Genomic DNA, 19,170 nt, shown 5'->3' on the forward strand with positions numbered 1-19,170 from the left:
GCATCAATGGAGGGAAAAGAGCAGTCAGAGTTTCAGGCTGAGACCCTTCATCAGAAACCTCAGCTGTTCATTTCCCTCCATAGATGTTGCCTGACCTGTTGAGATCCCCCAGCATTTTGTGTGTGTTGCTCCAGATTTCCAGCATCTGCAGTCTCTTGTGTCTCCATGCTACCAAAGGATTAATATTGCCAGGAGTGCAGTGGTTCAAAAAAATGGCTCTAAACACTTCAAGCAAAATTTGTCTTTCAAACAATCTTAATTTTTATGTTTTTATTATTCACAGGTAATTATACATATGCACAGATATTTAAGTATAGGATTTGTTTCGTTTTGAGAATTCCATTGCCTAGTCATGAAAGTATCAAGACATAATCATTATTACTTTCCTTCAGGCTCCTTCAGATCTCACAAAGACTGCTTCAGAGAGCTTGGGTGATAGCACAAAGCATTTCTGTAGACAGAGCAGGTAACTGTAGCAGTTGCTTTTCTTTTACTGTGAAGGAATATAATCTGAAATTCAGACAGTCTGCTCAGAGATCATCGATGCAGAAGACAATCCTTCCAGCGGATCCTCTCTGACCGCCAGCCCCTCATTAAGATCTCTGCCTGGCTCCCACTGGACCCCTGCACCTAAAATAAACTGCTGGAGGATCTCAGCAACATTTGTGGAGACAAAGGGATAGCTGGCTTTTCAGGTCGAGACTGAGAAGTGTAGCAAGAGGAGAGCCAGTTTAAAGTAGTGAAAGGTAAGGGTGCGGCAGAGGTTGGTAAGTGATAGGTGGAACTTCATGAGCAGGGGTGGCGTGCACACTGATGATATCCTCTAGTATTTGATATTTTTGCCTGGGAAAAAGACCCTGGCTATCTATTCTATATACACTTCTCATAATTTTATAAACCTTTATCAAATTGTCTCTTAGCCTCCAACAATCTAGAAAAAAAAACTCAAGTTTATACAACCTATACTTATAGTTAATACTCTAATCCAGGCAGCCTCTTGGTGAACTTCTACTGCACCCTCTCCGAAGCCTTCACATCCTTCCTGTCATGGGGTGACAAAGTTACAAGGTAACCAATTTTAACTCCAAGTTCCTTGGTGTATCTGTTGCACAGAAGTCAAAAGCCCAGCCAAAGTTGTGTACAGCACATCTGGAGACCATCTCCAGGATTTTTGTTGTTGCACCTCACTTCCGTAGCAGCAAAGCTTCACAACATTTGCCACTGGTTTTTGTATGACTAAAGAGGACCTCCATGAGCAGATCTCAAGCAGCAGTGGGAACTGACTTGAGAAGCAGCCCTTTAGTGTACAGGGATAACCACCATTCCTACAGGATAATACAATTTCCTTCACACTACCAATCTCTAAGCTACATCCACTCCACCCAAACTTATGACCCTCTCATGATCCAACTTTACACCTCCCTTCCAATCATTAAATACTCTGAAATGACGCATCAAGCAGCCCAAGCCCTTGTATATGTTTTTGTACATGTCTGCCTCAAACCTCTACGCACTTGGGAATGAACAACTGGGCCAGATGAGAATTTGTTTATGGGCTTCCTTATCCACTTTAAGAGAGATTGCTGCTACCATCAGAAAGGCTGCTTTATCCGCCGCACCCTGAAGATCACAAATGCTTCTGAAAGTACATTCCCAGTCCTGTTGACATTAGTTACTGGTATAAAAAAGCCTGCAAGTGCAAGCCATCAGGCTCAAGGACAGCTTCTCTCCCACCAGTACCAGACTCTTGAATTTAGGCCATACCTTCTACCCACTACTACCGTCAAGCAGGAGATACAGTAGCCTTAGGTTCCACACCACCAGGTTCAGCAACAGATATTACCCTAAAACCATCAGGCTCCTAAACCAGCATGAATAACTTCAATCACCACTACTCTGAATTGATTCTACAATCTACAGACCTACATGCTCACTTTACAAGGTCTCTTTACAACTCATGTTCTCATTATTATTTTTTAGCTGGCACAGTTCGTCTTCTTTTGCACACAGGTTGTGTGGCAGATTTTGTTTATTGTAAATGCTATATTATATTTCTTTTCTTCCTGTAAATGCCTGCAAGAAAATGAATCTCAAGGTGGTATACAGTATGTATTGCACTATCAGGAAAATGGAAATAAATGGAAACATTGGAAAAAGAAGTAATCTTTTAACCTTGCACTATATGTATTGTGGCAGTAAATTTACATTGAACTTTCAAATTTGATAAATGGACTCCGTGCAATGGTCACAATCTACCACATTGTGATCTTGCACTTTATCGTGTACCTGCAGTGCCCTTTTACAGTAGCTTTTACACTTTATTCTGTATTGATATTGTTTTAACTTATTCCAGTTCTTTGTCCTGTGTAATGATTTGATCAGTATAGACTAAACTTTCACTGTATCCTGGTACATGTTATAATAATAAACCAGCATCAGATGAGGATGAAACCAAAGTTAATGGAAAATGTTGCTTTTTGGAAAAAATATTACCCAGAATTGTGTTGTTTGTCTTTATATTTCAGGTGATCTAGCAAATGCAGTATACAGCAACCATTCTGGGTGTTAATGAATCCAAGCTTGTACTAGAGCCAACAGTAGTTACCTGTAATTACTGAGAACTTCTAGGTGGCAGAGATGTACGAAGATCTCTTTTGAGCTCCCTGCTGTCAGTCGATTGCCCAGAATCAGTGACTGCAATTAGTGATTGCTGATAGATATTGTATTTCATAAGGATTCTCCGAAGTTCTTTTAAAGAGGAGAAAGAGCCTTTGATCATAGCAACAGACCCTTGGTAATTTAAAATTTCAAATCTGTGCCTGAGGATTAATTCTTGAACCATCTTTGTGTGAAAGCGGCCTGTGTCCAGTTTTGCAATCACAAACTGTATCACCTGGTAAATCAAAAGGGAACATATAATGAGCACCATCTGCCTCTTCCCCATCTCCCTTCCCACTGCCAAAAGCTCGAGGATTCCCGTCAAGCAGTACTAAGGAGATTCATTCCTGCCTCCACCAACTTGGTAAACTGTCTTTTCCTTTCACAAAGTAGTCTTCTCCACAATGAGGAGAAAATATTGATTAGATTACTTCTTTTTGCAACATTCCCATTGAATTCCATTTTCCCAATGCTACAGGTGTTCTAGAGGTGGAGGTAAGGAACAGGGAAAATGGCATTTTTGATTAGGGAGAACATTACAGCAGTAGTCAGGGAAGATATTACTGGGGAATCATCCACTGAGACTGGACATGGAACTTCCAGGGTAGAACTCAGAAATAAAGAGGGGATGATCAATTTCATGAGATTGCATTTTAAGTCTCCCAATAGTCAGCAGGAATTAGAGGAACAAATATATTGGGAGATCGCAGATAGATGTAAGAATAATGAGGTTGTAATAGTGGATGATTTCAACTTCATTCAACAAAATGGAACAGCTATGATGGGTCAGCTGTAGTACAGGGAGCTTGGGTGGGGCTGAATATATTAAATGTGTCCAGGAAAGTTTTCTCAAACAGTGTGTAGCTGGGCCCTACTGGAGAGGGACAAAATTCAACCTCCAGCTGAGAAATGAGGCTTGGTAAGAGACAATAATATCAGCGGAAAAGCACTTTGGGCCAGTGAGCATAATTCTATTAGGTTTAAAGTAGCTAGGGAAAAGCACGGTTATGGTCCATTGATTAAAAACATAAATTAGGGCCAAGCAAATTTTGAAAGCATTTGACAGGAACATGAAAAGATTCATTGGGAAGAGACTGTTTACTAGTAAAGGGACATTTAGTGAGTGAGAGGTTTTTAAAAGTGAGATAGGGAGAGTTCAGGGACAGTACAGTCTCATTAGAGTGAAGGGTAAGGCTGGCAAGATTAGGAAACCCTGGTTGACAAGGGATATTAAGGCTCTGAGTGGAAAAAGCTATAGTCGTATTAATGTCAGCTTTGGACAGCTGGGATCAATTCCCTTGAGGAGTATCAGAGATGTAGAAGTGGGAAATTAGAAAGGCAAAAAGATAGCTTTAGTAAATATGGTAGAGGAGAATTCTAAGAGATTCCACAGATATTTTAAGAGCAAAATGATATCTAGGAAAAGAATAGGCCCCTTATGGATCAACATGGCTGCCATGTGTAGAATGACAGGAAATGAATGAGATGTTAAGTGAATATTTCTCATTTGTATTTATCATGAAGGGGTGGCAAGGTGTTGATATGTCTATAAAATGAGGGGTAAGGCACTCCTGCCCTCTACTAGTCTGAGGGTCACCCTTAGGCAAGGTGTAGCATCTGCTTAGCCTCCCCACCACCCCCCCCTCCCCCCCATCCCGATTAGGGTCATGTGAAGCCATGGGAGCAGGTGGTGGATGGTCAAATGAGCTGCTGGTGCATATCACAAGTCCTGGTTATGTGACCATTGACGCCAGACAGACACTCTGAAGAGTATTGATAATGACTAGGGTCACCCATCTTGTAAAGACACTGCCTAGGAGAAGGCAATGGCAAACCACTGCTGTAGAAAAATTTGCCAAGAACAATCATGGTCATGAGACCATGATCACCCACGTCATACAAAGTGACACATGATGATGATGATTTATCATGGAGAAAGTAATGGAAATTAGGGAATTAAGGGAAATAAATAGTTATGTATTGGAACATATCCACACTTCAACTGAGGAAGTGTTGCTGGCCATAAAGTATATGAAGAAAGATAAATCACCAGGGCCTGATCAAGTGCATTGTAGGACAGTGTGGCATCCTAGGGAAAAAAATGTAAGAATTCTAGTAGAGATATTGGCATCAGCTTTAGCCACAAGTGAGATACTGGAAGAATGAAGGATGGGATTCTGAGGAACAGGATCTCCCAGCATTTGGAAAAGCAAGGATTGATAAGGGATAGTCAGCATGGCTTTCTATGGCTTTCTATAAAATCATACCTCTCAAAACTGACTGAGGATCTTGATATCGACTGAGGCAGTCGATACTCTCTACATGGAGTTCAGCAAGGTGTTTGACAAAGTCCCTTAAGGCAGGCTAGTCTGAAAGCTGAGATTGCATGGGATCCAGGGTGAGTTTGTCAACTGGATACCAAACTGGCTTGGTGGAAAGAGACAGAAGGTGGTAGTAAAGGACTGTTATACAGATTGGTACAATGCTACACCATTTGTGTTTTTTGTCATCTATATAAATGATTTGGATGACAACGTTGTTAACCTGGTTAGTAAGACTGTGGATGACACCAAAATTGGATACGGTTATCTAAGATTACAACAGGTTCTACTTTAACTGGGGAAGTGGGTTACAGAATCACTATTGGAATTTGACATGGATGAACTTAAACCAGGGCAGGACTTGCAGAGTCAATGGTAGCGTCCTGGACAGTGTTGCAGAACAGGGAGATCAAGGCGTACAGGTACACAGTTCCCTGAAATGGAGACGTGGGTGAATGGGGTAGTGAACAAGGCACTGGCATGTTTGCTGGCCCAGCTAAAGGAAGATATCATTAACTGGAAAGAATGCAGAAAAGATTCATGAGAAACTTATCAAGATTGGAAACTTGAATTACGAGGATTGACTATATAGGATGGGGTTTTGCTCCCTGGGCCACAGTAGGCAGAGGAGTACATCAGAGCACTATATAAAACAATGAACATTATAGATAAGGTGCAGGTAGAGGGGGGTTAAAACAAGAAGACCATGCTATTGAAAGAATATGGAGGCTTTGGAGAGGATGCAGAAGAGGTTTACAAGGATATTGCCTAGATCCTGGTGAAAGGGTGACCAATATAAGTACAAACATTTGTATATAAAGTTATGAGAGGCATATACAAGGTAGAGAGTCAGAGTAGAAATGTAAAATATAGGAGGATGTAAGTTTAAGGTATGAGGGTAAAAGTTTAAAGGAGATGTATAAGGCAAGTTCATTTTTCACACAGAGTGGTATGCACTCCCTGGGGAGTTGGTAGAAGCAGTTTTGATAGGAACATTGAAGAGGCATTTAAACAGACAAATGAACAGGCAGAGATGGATCTGGACGTTGTACATGCAGGTGGGACTTGTTTTAATTGATACCCTGGCTGGCATCGAAATGGTGGGCTGAAAGAACCATTCCTCTGCTGAACTACTTTTTTTGTTTCAGGCAACATGTACTTACACTGACAATGTGAAGCTGAGGCTGAAAATCAGATATGATTTTGCTGAATGGCAGAGTGATTAACGGTCAACTCGTACTTCTTATTACTTTCAGTACAGGGAAGCCAGCAGTGGAATGATCTAAAACTCACTAGATCGTCTTTTGGGGGTGGGGAGAAATTGAAATCTCTCCCAAAATACATACCTGTACTTTATCAGTGGCACTCTCTCCATTTTCCACCTCGCATATCTTCAGTTTGTACTGCTCTTTATCTACCTCCAGTATTTGTTCTTGCTTTAGGACATTATTTGCATCTGCAAGAAAGAAATCATTTAGGACACAGGCAATAGACATTAATGGGCACCACTATCACAATGCTGGACGGACCTAATAGTCTATCAGAGTTCGCTGCCTGCCTTGTGCCAACAGAACAAAAGCAACAAGGCAGGATTTTAAACTTGTATTTATCTGAGTCAGATGCATTGAGAGAGCTCATTCTAAGCTGTTCAAAAAAAAAAGTGTTTTGCTCCCATATCATATAATCCTATCTTCTCTCTACCTCAATCTCTGGCTTCCGCTTTCTTGCCCCCTGTAACTCCACAGTCCAGTTTCCATCATAATTCTGCTTCCCAATCTCACTTCTGCTCTTTTCATTACTACTGGCAATAACCAGCCTTCCAATGGTTCCCCTCCTGAAATGACCCTCCCTGCCTCTGGTGCCACTTTCAATTCTCTTTGGTGTGACACTGGTATAATGTCCCTCGTTTTTATTATTGTCTTGTTGAGCCATTGAGTTCAGGCAACCTTGGGTGTGCCTTGTGTCAAACAATCAATGGCTAAGCTCATGAAATAAAAATAACCTTAAAATGCTAAATACTAACAAATCACCTTTTCATCTCAGATGTTAACTCACGTACCTTCCTCATTCACAAAGGTGACGAACGCACATCCTTCCACACTAGTTGGATATTCCACATCCAGCACTTCACCTCCTCCATTCTTTCGTATCTGGAAATGAATGGTCAGTTTGTCCACTATCTTCTCAGTAGAGATCGTGGGAACATTCAGGACCTGAATTTTCTTTGGACATTGTATCTTCCTTTCTGGTTGCTGGGTACTGTGAAGAACATATTTTTATCACATTTTTATTCAGCATTATGTGTTATTGTCTAAGTAAAGCTCAAATAAAACAGGCAAGGGGAGATAAATCCTGCTTGAATATTTGAAATGGGAATATTCTGTCATTTGCTGAGCGCTTTGTAATTAAAAGTCTTAGCCACTAGGTGTCACTGTATCATTTTTTTCCCCCCCGAACTTATTCATACCAGACTTTTCAGGACATTTTCTACAGCAACTAATTTTATTATTATTTATTCTATTATTCATTAAGATCTATATTCTCTTTATGTATTTTTTTACCTCTCAGGATAATATTGCAGTTGATAATTTCCCCCTCAGAACTACAAGACTCATGATTTCACCACACGCGGTGCAGACGATTTCCCAACATACACAAGCTTAATTTAAGCCACCCTCCGTATAAAATACTTTCCAATATCAGTTGAAGCCTGTGTTTGCATTTCAAATGTTTGTACTATTTTTATTCCATTCCAAAAAACTAGGGAAATGGTTTGTGTGTGAGGGCCAGACCAGGAACACTCCAGATCTTCCCCAGAGCTTGTTAAATTGCAGAAGCTGTAAGGGACCGTGGATCTCCAGACAAAGTTGGAAGAGGAAGCAGCACTGTATAATGCAGCTGCAGCATTATGGGAGCATTTGGTGACATTTGATGGGCCCTTTGACCCATCTAGTCCACAATAACCATCTATCATCTTTTTATTCTCACCCAGCAGTCTTATGAACTCCATCTAGCTTATACCATTCCGATAATGGTCAGGATTGAACACAGACTGCTACAGTTCAGAGGCAGCACTGCTGCATGCGGTCGAACCATAGTGGTTGAGAGATTCCTTCCCAGCAGCCTGACAGCTTCAACAGCTGTAACCATGGGTGTCCAGACACGTTTCGGAGATGTTGGGGGGTTGGGGGTTGAATGAAGAGAGTAGTGGTGATGTAGTCAAGTAAGTTGCAAGTTGGAATGACTGTAGGCCTTTCTGTGTCACTTGGATATCTCTAGTGGAACTTGCTGGTCAGATCAGCTATGTGCAGAGTTTCTTAAATACTCCAGAGAGAAAAGCAACACTGTTAAGTTATTCTCAGTAACTGGGTAATGCTTGCTTTCTGCAGACAGCATCAGTCATTGCCTTGGGAAGGAGAAGTGCAAACATCTTTCTGATACCAGATGTTCAGCCTTTTAGCATTGCTACAGTCAAACAGCTGATGCTGTCTAAGTGGCTCCGAGCTTCCAGCATTTCTTCTCTTTGCTTCAGATTTCCAACAGCAGTGGGGTTTTTGTTCCAACCTAATTCACTGCTCTTGATGCAATCCTATTGTAGAGCAGACAACAATGCTGAATGTTTCTTGTCTAATCTGGAGTTAGATTCACACATGAATGATTGTGAAAGGAGTACTTCCACCAGGACATATTGAAATAGCTGAGAAACTGATCAGGGTCATAATCATACAGTCATAGAGAAGTACAACACAGAAACAGGCTCTTGAACCCATCTAGTTCACACCAAAATATTTAAACTACATAGTCTCGTAAACCTGCAGCTGGACCATTGCCCTCCATACCCCCGCCATTTATGCATCTATCCAAACTTATCATAAACATTGAAATCAAGCTCACATGCACCACTTGCTCGTTCCACACTCTCCCAACTCTCTGAGTGAAAAGCAGTCCCCTCATGTTCTCCTTAAACATTTCACCTTTCACCCTTAACCCATGACCTCTAATTACAGTCCTACCCAACCTCAGTGGGAAAAGTCTGCTTGCATTTACCCTATCGATACCTCTCATAATTTTGCATATCTCTATCAAACCTCTTCTCAATCTTCTACATTCCAAGGAATAAAGTCCTAACCTATTTAATCTTTCCTTATAACTCAACATCCTTGTAAATTTTCTCTGCACTCTTTCAACCTTATTTACATTTTTCCTGTAGGTAGGTCACCAAAAATGCACACAATACACCAAATTAGACCTCACCAATGTCTTATACAACTTTAACGTAACATCCCATCTCCGGTACTCAATACTTTGATCTAAGAAGGCCAATGTGCCAAAAGCTTTCTTTTCTCAAAAGCTTTCTACTTGTGATGCCACTTTCAATGAATTAAGGGCCTGTATTCTCAGATCCCTTTGTTCTACAGAACTCCTCAATGCCCTACTGTTCACCGTGTAAGACACTTGTCTGCACTAAATTCCATTTGCCATCTTCTGCCCATTTTTCCAGCTGGTTCAGATCCTGCTGCATTCTCTGATAGTCTTCCTCACTGTCCAATACACACCCAATCTTGGTGACATCTGCAAATCTGCTGATCCAAATCACAAACAACAAAGCACCGATATAGATACTGATGCTGATATGTTGATACAGATGAGAAATGACAAGCACCGATCCCTGTGGCACTTCACAGCTCTAAAAACTAATCTAAGTTATTACCTCATCTTGAATGTCAAGGGACAGAAACCACCCCCGACCCGACCAAACTCCCATGCAAGACCTTTTCAAATGCCTTGCTAAATTCCATGTAGACAACACCACTGCCTTGTCTTCATCAACTTTCCTGGTAACCTACTTGAAAAGCTCTGTATGATGGGTTAGAACAACCTACCCCACAAAAAGCTATGCAGACTATCCCTAATCAGCCTGTCAATCCAAAAACTCATATGCAGTCTCTTAGAAGACCTTCCAATAACTTTCCCACTGCTAATGTTATGCTCACCACCCTATAATTTCCAGTTCTATTTTTAGAGCCTTTCTTAAACAGCTGAACAACATTCTCCAATACCTCACCTGTCCCTAGGGAAAATTTAAATACCTCAAATTAGGGTCCCTGAAATTCCTACACTTGCCTCCCACAGGATCTGATGGAACACCTTGTCAGGCCTTGGGGATTTATCCACCCTAATTTGCCTCAAGACAGCAAACACCTCCTCCTCTGTAATCTGTATATGGTCCATAACCTCAGTGCTGCTTTGCCTCACTTTCTATAGACTCCGTGTCCATCTCCTGAGTAAATACAGATGTAAGAAATCCACTTACAATCTTCAACTCTTTTAGCTCCACAAATAGATTACCATTCCAATCTTCCAGAGGACCAATTTTATCCCTTGAAAATTTTCTGCTCTTAACATATCTGTAGAATCCCTTAGGATTATCCTTCTCCTTGTCTGTTAGGGCAACGTCATGCCTTCTTTTAGCCCTCCTGATTTCTTTCTTAAGTGTTCGCTTGCATTTCTTATACTCCATAAGCACCTCATTTGTTCTTACTGGTCTATACCTGCAATACACCTCATTTTTTTTCTTAACCAGAGTGACAATATCTCATGAAAACCAAGGTTCCCTAAACCTGTTATCTTCACCTGTTATTCTGAGAGGCACATACAAGCTTTGTATTCTCAAAATTTCACTTTTGAAGGCCTCAAACTTACCAAGTATATCTTTGCCAGAAAACAGCCTCCTCAATCCACACTTGCCAGATTCTTTCTGATACAATCAAAATTGGTCCTTAGAAGATTGGGTTCATTCAGCAAACCTATCCATTGAATGTTAATATGAATTGAGACTCAAGAGACAAGTTATCAAAACTGAAAATATCATAGGTATTATGGATTACTTGGGAGTTAAAGAACTATGCAGATGAAGAATTAAATCAAATGAAAACCAGTCTTCAAAAGACCTGTTCAAAATGCAAACTGTAAGCGGTAATCAGTTTTGAAATTAAAAAGGGCAGCTTTGTAAACAAACAGTATTATCTCTAGAGCACAGGTTACCAGCCCAAAGCAGAAGGTGTTCAAGAGGTATGGTTTTCAAATTGAATGACAATCAAACATTCTCATATGTATCAGCCAAATGTAAAGCAGTGGACATGTGTTAATTGGCCTGCATCAAACCAGGCATCAGACACCTTTATCTAATTTATTTTGCACCATCAGGACTGAGATCAAGGAATGTACATACCTGGCCAGACTTGTCACTTAGCAAATCAAATATACTTGTGAGTGTTTATCATTAATTGAGATTCAGCCCTCACAGAACTAATTTTATACATCTGGGTTCGCTGTCCTTGTTAAGTTTTTAACCTTCTATGTGAATTACTTGCTAACAGAAAAACATTCAGTGGAATCTATTCAGTCATTCTCATCAAAAATATGTAACTGAATGGAACCTCTAGTCAAACACAAAATATCAAAGTAAAGAATTTCACTGAAATTGTATTGTATCACCTACTATCGTCCTTGTCCTTAAGAGTATAAAACTTGATGTCTTTGTGTTTGGAGAGGTTCTGTTCAAAAGTTACTCTAAATAAAGCCTGCTTGTTGTGTTGAATAAAAACGTTTTACATCCATCAGCTCCGAGTCTCCAGTGACTTCGTCACAATCACAACATTGGGGACAAGGTGTGCCTGAATGTCCTTTGCCAACCCTGTGCTGGTGTAAAGGATGCATGAAGTTCAATTTGCCTGCTTACTGCGATCACTTCATTTTAAAGGCAACACTAACTACATTACTGCTTGCCTGTCAAGTGAGGCTGGCAGTTTCCTGGCACCAGTTTAAGCAGCCAACATTGTTTAAAGCCTGGCTGAATCTCTTAGAGGAAACATGCCTTGCCATCATTCTTGTTCTTCATAGGCAATAGCTCAAGATTGAAGTTGCTTTGATTCCACTTCACCCCTGTGGGTTTTGGGGTGACTGATGCAGCCTAAATGAGAGCTGAGAACCTTTCCACAGAGGCAGCAGGAAGGAGCTGATGGGTCGTCTGGCGGGTGGTGTAACCTTTCCCTGTTAATGCTGAAATTCCATCTGCTTCTGGATCATGGACAGGTGGCTCTTGGTACCTTTCCAAATGCTCCCTCACCACTTCATTAGTCAGGGTCGGCATAGGAAGAGATGTTAACTGTACTTACATTTTCCAGGTTGGGAGAGTGCATGTATGAGAGGACTGTGGTGCGCAATTCCAGAAACTGGGGAACAGTATACCAGTCTGCTGGCAAATCAGGAATCTGCAAATCTAGAAGTTATGGAGAGGGAGAGGGAGATGGGGAGAGAGAGGGGCGAGGGGGGAGGAGGGAGGGAGGGAGAGAGAGAAGGAGTTGGGGAGGGAGATGGAGAGGGAGATGGGGAAGGAGATGGAGAGGGAGAGGGAGATGGGGAAGGAGATGGAGAGTGAGAGGGAGAGGGAGAATGAGAGGGGAGGGGGAGAGGGAGGGGAGAGAGGGAGGGAGGGAGAAGGAGTTGGGGAGGGAGATGGAGAGGGAGAAGGAGTTGGGGAGGGAGATGGGGAGGGAGATGGAGAGGGAGAGTGAGAGGGAGGGGAAGAGGGAGGTGGAGATGTCTATATTCCTTTCTTTTGACATTCTATAGATTTGGCATTCAGTTTGGTTCAGTATGCTGTTGTTGCTCACTTCTGTTGTTTGCAGGACTTGTGTTTTTTCTCTTTCCCTGTGCATTGGGTGTTGGTCTTTATTTTTTAAATTAAGTGCTTTGATAATAAACGCACTTTGAATCTTTGAGCTATAGCATTCACGGTACCATTATAAAATAAAGGCGTAACGTCTAAATTTTTTTCAAGAAGCTTTCATTAAAACTGATCTGCATGAGTTGTTTGTCCTAGCATGAGGTCAACTTGGTTCAATAATGGAGAACAGTTGCTGAGACTTTTATATCTCCCCAATCTAATCTCCAACTGCTTCATCCTCAAAATCTTATTGAACCAAAGTCCATCCCCTCTTGTATTTAATTACATTAAGTACAATTCAAAGTAATGACTTTGTACTATTAAACATTGCATCAGAGAGGAAATAAAGACACCGGACAGGAAAGAGATGAAGAAATGAAGTCATCTTTGTTTAGGCCTGAGGGGCGGGAGGAAGCTGCAGCTTCTGTTGCTTATTCTATTGCTACACTTTCTGAGGAGATTGAGGTGTCTAAGGCTCCTCGTCCCCATTCTAACTCTTTCTTCAGGAGCACCATCAAGAATACCCTGTCTGACTCCATCATTAAGTGGTATGAAAGCTGTCAGACCTCAGACCAGAAGACCCACCAGGATAGTGAAGAGTGCCAAGAGGATCATTGGGGTCTCCCTCCTCACTATTTGTGACATTAACTGTAAGCATTGTATACAAAGGGTGTGAAGCATTGTTGAATATCCCTACCATCTATCCTACAATCACTTTGACCTACTGCCATCAGGAAGGAGGTACAGGAGCATCAGGACTAGGACTTCCAGACTGCGCAACAGCTTTTCTCCCACAGGCCACGAGACTAATGAATACCCTGCCACCACCAAGGTCTCGTCAATAGGACAGCGAGCTGTTCACTGTACTGCACACTTCACATGCATTTTGAATTGTATTTTAGTAACAGGTTTGTGGTAATATTTTGTTTTAGTTGATAATTGTGATATATGTATTGTGGCTGCACCTTGGTCCAGAGGAACTTTGTTTCATTTAGTTGTGCAGTGGATTCTGGTTAATTGAGTCTTTAGTTAATCTAGCCATTTGTTTATTTGGGACACTATGCTACTTAATTGGGACAGGAGACGGTTGGTGAACACTTTCTAACCTGCACCAGTCGCGTGCACTTGCATGGTCATTAGACACTACACCCGGGCTTAGAACAAACAATTTTTAAATAGCATCAGTAGCACATGTTTGTGTTCAAAATCTAGTCATTTTTGTACCTGATTGTTGATGAGAAAAAAAGCAGTAAACAGAACTGTTTTACTCACAGCAGCTTCAAGTATTCAGGCTTGGAGATGCCAGGAATGACTGAGAGTGAAAATGAAATGATTTCACAACTTCAACAAGTTAGGGATTATGAAGAATTTGAAGGTATCAACAATCACCTTGAATGTCACAATGAAAATGAAGATCTGGAGAATGCAATCACATTATTTGAAGGCAGCCCATTATTTGCACTATGTTGGCGCTGATTTTATTCATTTACAGTCAATTGAAAGAACACGGCAGTGTACACTGAATGAATTCCTCTGTTGATAACTATTAGGAACTAATACACAGTTTTGATAGTACTGTACAGGTAGTCCCCAGGTTGCGTACGAGTTCCGTTCCTGAGTCCGTCTTTAAGTCGGATTTGTACGCAAGTCGGAACAAGTACATCCGGTATTATTTAGCGTCAGTTAGTCAAACATTCGTCTTAGTATATAGTATATATTTTTACCTTTCTATGCATATAAAACACTTAAGAAAAGTATGTATTCCAATAATTAAACCACTACATTGCTCAGTAATAATTGTAGCTTTCATCGGGGCATAGCCTTTCACATGTTCCATTATTCTCACTTTATCCTTTAAAATTGTTCCGATCGTTGACCAACTGTAGCCTAACGCTTTTCCAATGACTGATGGCGTTTCAATTCTTTCCAAACACTTTATTATTTCCACTTTATTTTCAATCACGATCGCTTCCCATCAACGGAACAGAAACACTGCGGGCGGCGGGTCCCGACCTCTGCCGGCTCCCAAGGTCTGCCTAAGGACCACTACACTGAATTCCCCAGGTCCTAAAGTGCACCACACTGAAACAGGTTAAATGGGACAAGTGGGGGCTGTGCTAGGTTTGGGTATTTGATCCTCCACAATATCCCGTGTGGGAATTTAAACTGGAGATGGCAGTGTTTTTTTTTACGAGGTTGAGTTGCACACTCGACTTCAACCCGGCACGGATGGTACGGGAGTCACTGGATCCACATCAACCCGGCATGGGAGCGGTCTGACACTGGATCGAACTCGTTCTCGAGCCCAGCGCTAATCTCACTGCGCCACCAGCCGACCAGAATGGGGGGGGGGGGGTGGCAGGTGAATCTTGCTAAGAAAAATTTAAGCCAAATACAAAGTTACACACTCAACACAGTGTCAACAGCAACGACGTAAAATGGCGAACAGCGTCGCGATCCGACTTAAAATGGCAGACGGCGTTCTCCTTCCTCGGTTCGTAAGTATGAGTTGTCCGTAAGTCGGACATTTGTACCTCGGGGACTACCTGTAGTAGTATGGGTAGTGTTTTAATTTGTTCTGTATTTTATTTAAATACTTAAATTGTTACTCTGTTAAATGGTAGTTTATCTTTCTTATACATTTTTAACTATTTCCATGAAACTTCAGCTAATGGGGCAGCCGTGTTAATTAGGCCAAAATGTATTGGTCCTGATATGTCTCAATTATCCATAATCCACTGTATATACGTACAGTCAGATAGCAATAAACTTATACTTGAACATTTGGTAGCAGAATTTCTATTGCTTTTGTTGCTCCTGGAGTGGCCTGCTTTACATGGTGAGATCAGGCATAGATTTGGCAATTGTTTTATAGCGCCATCTACAACAGACATCTTGAACTTTCAGTTGTATGTCATTTTAACTACCCTTCCCGTTCTCACAACAACCCATCTGCCTCAGCCTCCTCCACTGCTAGTATGAGGTCAAACATAAAGCAGAAGAACAATACCTCATACTTCATTTGAGTAGCCTACATTGAATGTTTAAATTTCAGGTAATTCACATCTACATCTTTCTTTTCCACTCACACCAGTCCACCCTAGGTCTCTTTCCCTCTGTCCACTTTTTCTATTCCCCTTTACCCAACCTGGTTGCGGCATCCACCCCCCCATCCAGCTGGGTTCCTTCTTCTTTTCCTATCCCCTCACCAATCTGGTTTCATCTACACATCATCCCACCCTCATCAATTTTTCTTTCAAAGACAGTCTGACTGTCTGGGTAGCCTACTGTCTCTGCCTGCTCCTACCCCACTGAACTCTTGTCCACATACCTCAATCCTATTTTATCCCCTTTGGTTCACCCCCTTCCCACCTATATCGGTGACACTCTCAGTCTCCTCTGGAACATTCAATTCCCTGTCCCTGACCGTGTCATTTCACCATGGATGATCAGTCCCTATACACTTCATCCCCCATCAAGGCGGCGTCAAAGCGCTCCGCCACTTTCTTAGCAAAAGAACCAACCAGTTCCCCTCCTCCATCTGGCAGAACTGGTCCTCGCCCTCAACAACTTTTCCTTCAGTCCTGAAGAAGGGTCGCGACCTGAAATGTCAACCCTCCCTCCCTTATCTGGTTCCACTTATCAACTTCAAGCACCTGACCCGAACTAGTTCCTTCCCACTGTGGAAAAAAGGCTGTGCATATTTACCCTATCTATGCCCCTCATAATTTTATACAGCTCCATAAGATCACCCTTCATTCTGTTATGTGCTAATGAAAACAGTCCCAATTTGCTCAACCTCTCTCCATTACTGAATTTCTCAAATCCTGGCAGAGCAACCTCATCCCTCCCCACAGATTTCCCTCCTGACACTTATCCTTGCAACTGTAGTAAGTGTTACACCTGCCCCTTCACCTCCTCCCTCACCAGCATTCAAGACTCTAAACAGTCCTTCCAGGTGAGGTGGCGCTTCACTCGTGAATCTGCTGGGATCATTCATCATAATCCAGTGCTCCTGGCATGGCCTCCTCTATATCGGTGCGACCCAACGTAGATTGGGAGACCATTCTATCAGGCACCTTTGCTCTGTCCACCACAAGAGCACGAATGCCTACCTCCCAAACGTCCGGTAACCACTCCATCTATTTGATTTCCACAGACCCTGCCTGAGTGCTTCCAACATTTTCTGTTTGATGTAAAGTACTATAACTAAATCTGTGTTCCTCCCGGAGACGCTGTTTCTCGGGTGCTTGGGTGGATACCCCTGAAAATGAGGGGCAGTGATGGTGTGGATAGCAGAGGCTTTTTTCCCCAGGGCTGAAATGGTAAACACGAGGGGGCATAGTTTTAAGGTGCTTGGAAATAGGTACAGGGGGATGTCAGAGGTAAGTTTTTCACACAGAGAGTGGTGGGTGCGTGGAATGGGCTGCCAGCGGCAATGATAGAAGCGGATCCAATGGGGTCTTTAAAAGACTCTCAGATAAGTACGTGGGGCTTAGAAAAATAGAGGGCTATGTACTAGGGAAATTCTAGGCAGTTTCTAGAGTAGGTTACATAGTCAGCACAACATTGTGGGCCGAAGGGCCTGTAACGTGCTGTGAATTTCTATGTTCTAAAATGCTGCAGTTGCTTCACGCTGTCGCTGTCTCTTACTTGCATAAGGTGCTGAGTCAGGAACACCTCCCAGCAATTTAGGAGCTTGGGAAGGTCAAAGAGTGTATTCTTTGAGTTATAGAAAGGGGATTGTTCCTTGTGAATCATTTAATCAAGTGAAATTCCATAGACTGGCAACTTAGTTTTGTGAACTTGGTGACACGAATGTGAGGGAAAAGCTATAGTGGAAGGACTGGCATTTGTGAGGAATTTCCCGGGTTTTTACCAGGCTGAGCGATTGAGCTCCAATTTGGCAGCTCTGACACTGCCGAATCGCGTCGGGACTGCAACCAAAATAAGAAGCACGGCTGATATGTGCCCGTGAGAACGAGCTCTCGTGTCAGGAAAACAGGCGCTGTTGCTGGAATTCGTGACTAGGTCTTGACTTCATTTCCTCCAATCTTACATAACTTCACCCAGCCCCCGCCAGTACTTCGATCTTCTGCTTTCCAAATGCTTCTTCATATTCCTTTCGGAAGGCTTTACTTTCACTTTACAATCCAGTCGCCCAAGGGTCGACACAGTGGTCCCCTGATCCAGAACAACGCCGTCTACAACATTTTTACTTCCTCATTCCCACCACCGTAACTCCCGGCCGCCTTCCGGCCGATGCCAGGCCCAACGTGACCCCGGCAGTCCGCGGACACGGAATCCCGTCGACCTCAGACCTTTCCTGGGTCTAGAAGGCGTAACAGCCTTTCATTCTCAGTGCTAACTCGCTCGAAGAGGCGAATCTGATCTAACTTTTGTATTCTCTGTTCTTGTAACCTGTGTCCTTAACGTGTGTGACAGAATGGCGGTAGAAAACTTCCCCCACCCCCAGTACCTTACCTACAGCCCGCACCCAGCGTAGCTTCTCGTCGGTTCATCGTTCCAGACGAAACTGTCACCGCGAGCTTTTCGGCCTGAAGGGAAACCTCGCAGAAGAAAAACGAAAGTGAAATTGATTTTCTGCCTTCGCTCCCTCTTAATTTTGCGTATAAGCTCTGAGCGGCTAGTGATTTTGATGGGACCCTCACAAGTGCAAGAGGGAAACAGCAAGAAATGTGAGCGGATGTAACCCCCCATTATTAAAAGAGCGGCTGCCCATTTTTTCTTGGTGTCCCTGAGAATCACTGAGCGACTTTTGCCAACTATATTACATCTGCCTCTTTCTGTCCCTGGAAACAGTTTCCTGTAACTTACCAAATTGGAAAAACATTCGGCCTCCTTTGCCCAGCGTCACTGAATACATCCCCACCCACCCCACCCGTGCTGCCTCGTACCTCAATCTCTCTCTATCTTCATTTCCCCAACAGATGCAGGATTTGCCTTCGTGTGTGTGTACACCTTGAGAAGAGTTCTCTGATCAAACCCATTTCATCTTCCAGTAGCCCTGCCAACCGTGTTTGTCTGAATCTCCTTACAAAGTTTGTACAAAATCTCCATTCCTCACCTCCCAGACAGTACAATCCAGGTCACAATTCTCTGCAAAAAAATTATCTCGTCAGTAGAGTTGAATGAGTGATATTCCTGTAAAGGTGACAATAGTTTTCTAATCCACTTTTAACATTGTGTCTCATTGATATCAAGCAATGGAGGGGAGATAGCCAGTATAAAAATTTGGAGGGAAGGGATGGAGAAAGAGCTGGCAGGGGAAAGGTTAATCATGCAAGGGAAAGCAGATGAGAGGTGGGGGAGCTGGAATGATATCAGAAGTTGGCAAATGACAAAAGGACTGAAGATGCCAGAATCTGATAAGATGGGACAGTGGACCATGGAATACAGGGAGAGAGGTGATGAGGGAACCAGTGGGTGAAGTGTGTGGTG

At 42.5% G+C, this 19,170-nt stretch overlaps 1 protein-coding gene across 1 annotated transcript; it reads right to left on the minus strand.

Moving 5' to 3' along the window:
- Nucleotides 1-255: 255 nt before the first annotated feature.
- Nucleotides 256-18,579, minus strand: LOC140729398 (RNA-binding protein 43-like). Its single transcript, XM_073049094.1, has 5 exons — nucleotides 18,547-18,579; nucleotides 18,193-18,278; nucleotides 7,039-7,238; nucleotides 6,326-6,435; nucleotides 256-2,893 (listed from the first exon to the last, which is right to left on the minus strand). The coding sequence occupies exons 2-5, from the start codon at nucleotides 18,228-18,230 to the stop codon at nucleotides 2,612-2,614; spliced, it is 630 nt and encodes a 209-aa protein (XP_072905195.1). The 5' UTR covers nucleotides 18,231-18,278; nucleotides 18,547-18,579; the 3' UTR covers nucleotides 256-2,611.
- Nucleotides 18,580-19,170: the final 591 nt, after the last annotated feature.

The sequence above is a fragment of the Hemitrygon akajei genome, chromosome 1, assembly GCF_048418815.1.
Source record: "Hemitrygon akajei chromosome 1, sHemAka1.3, whole genome shotgun sequence".
NCBI classification, from domain to species: Eukaryota; Metazoa; Chordata; class Chondrichthyes; order Myliobatiformes; family Dasyatidae; genus Hemitrygon; species Hemitrygon akajei.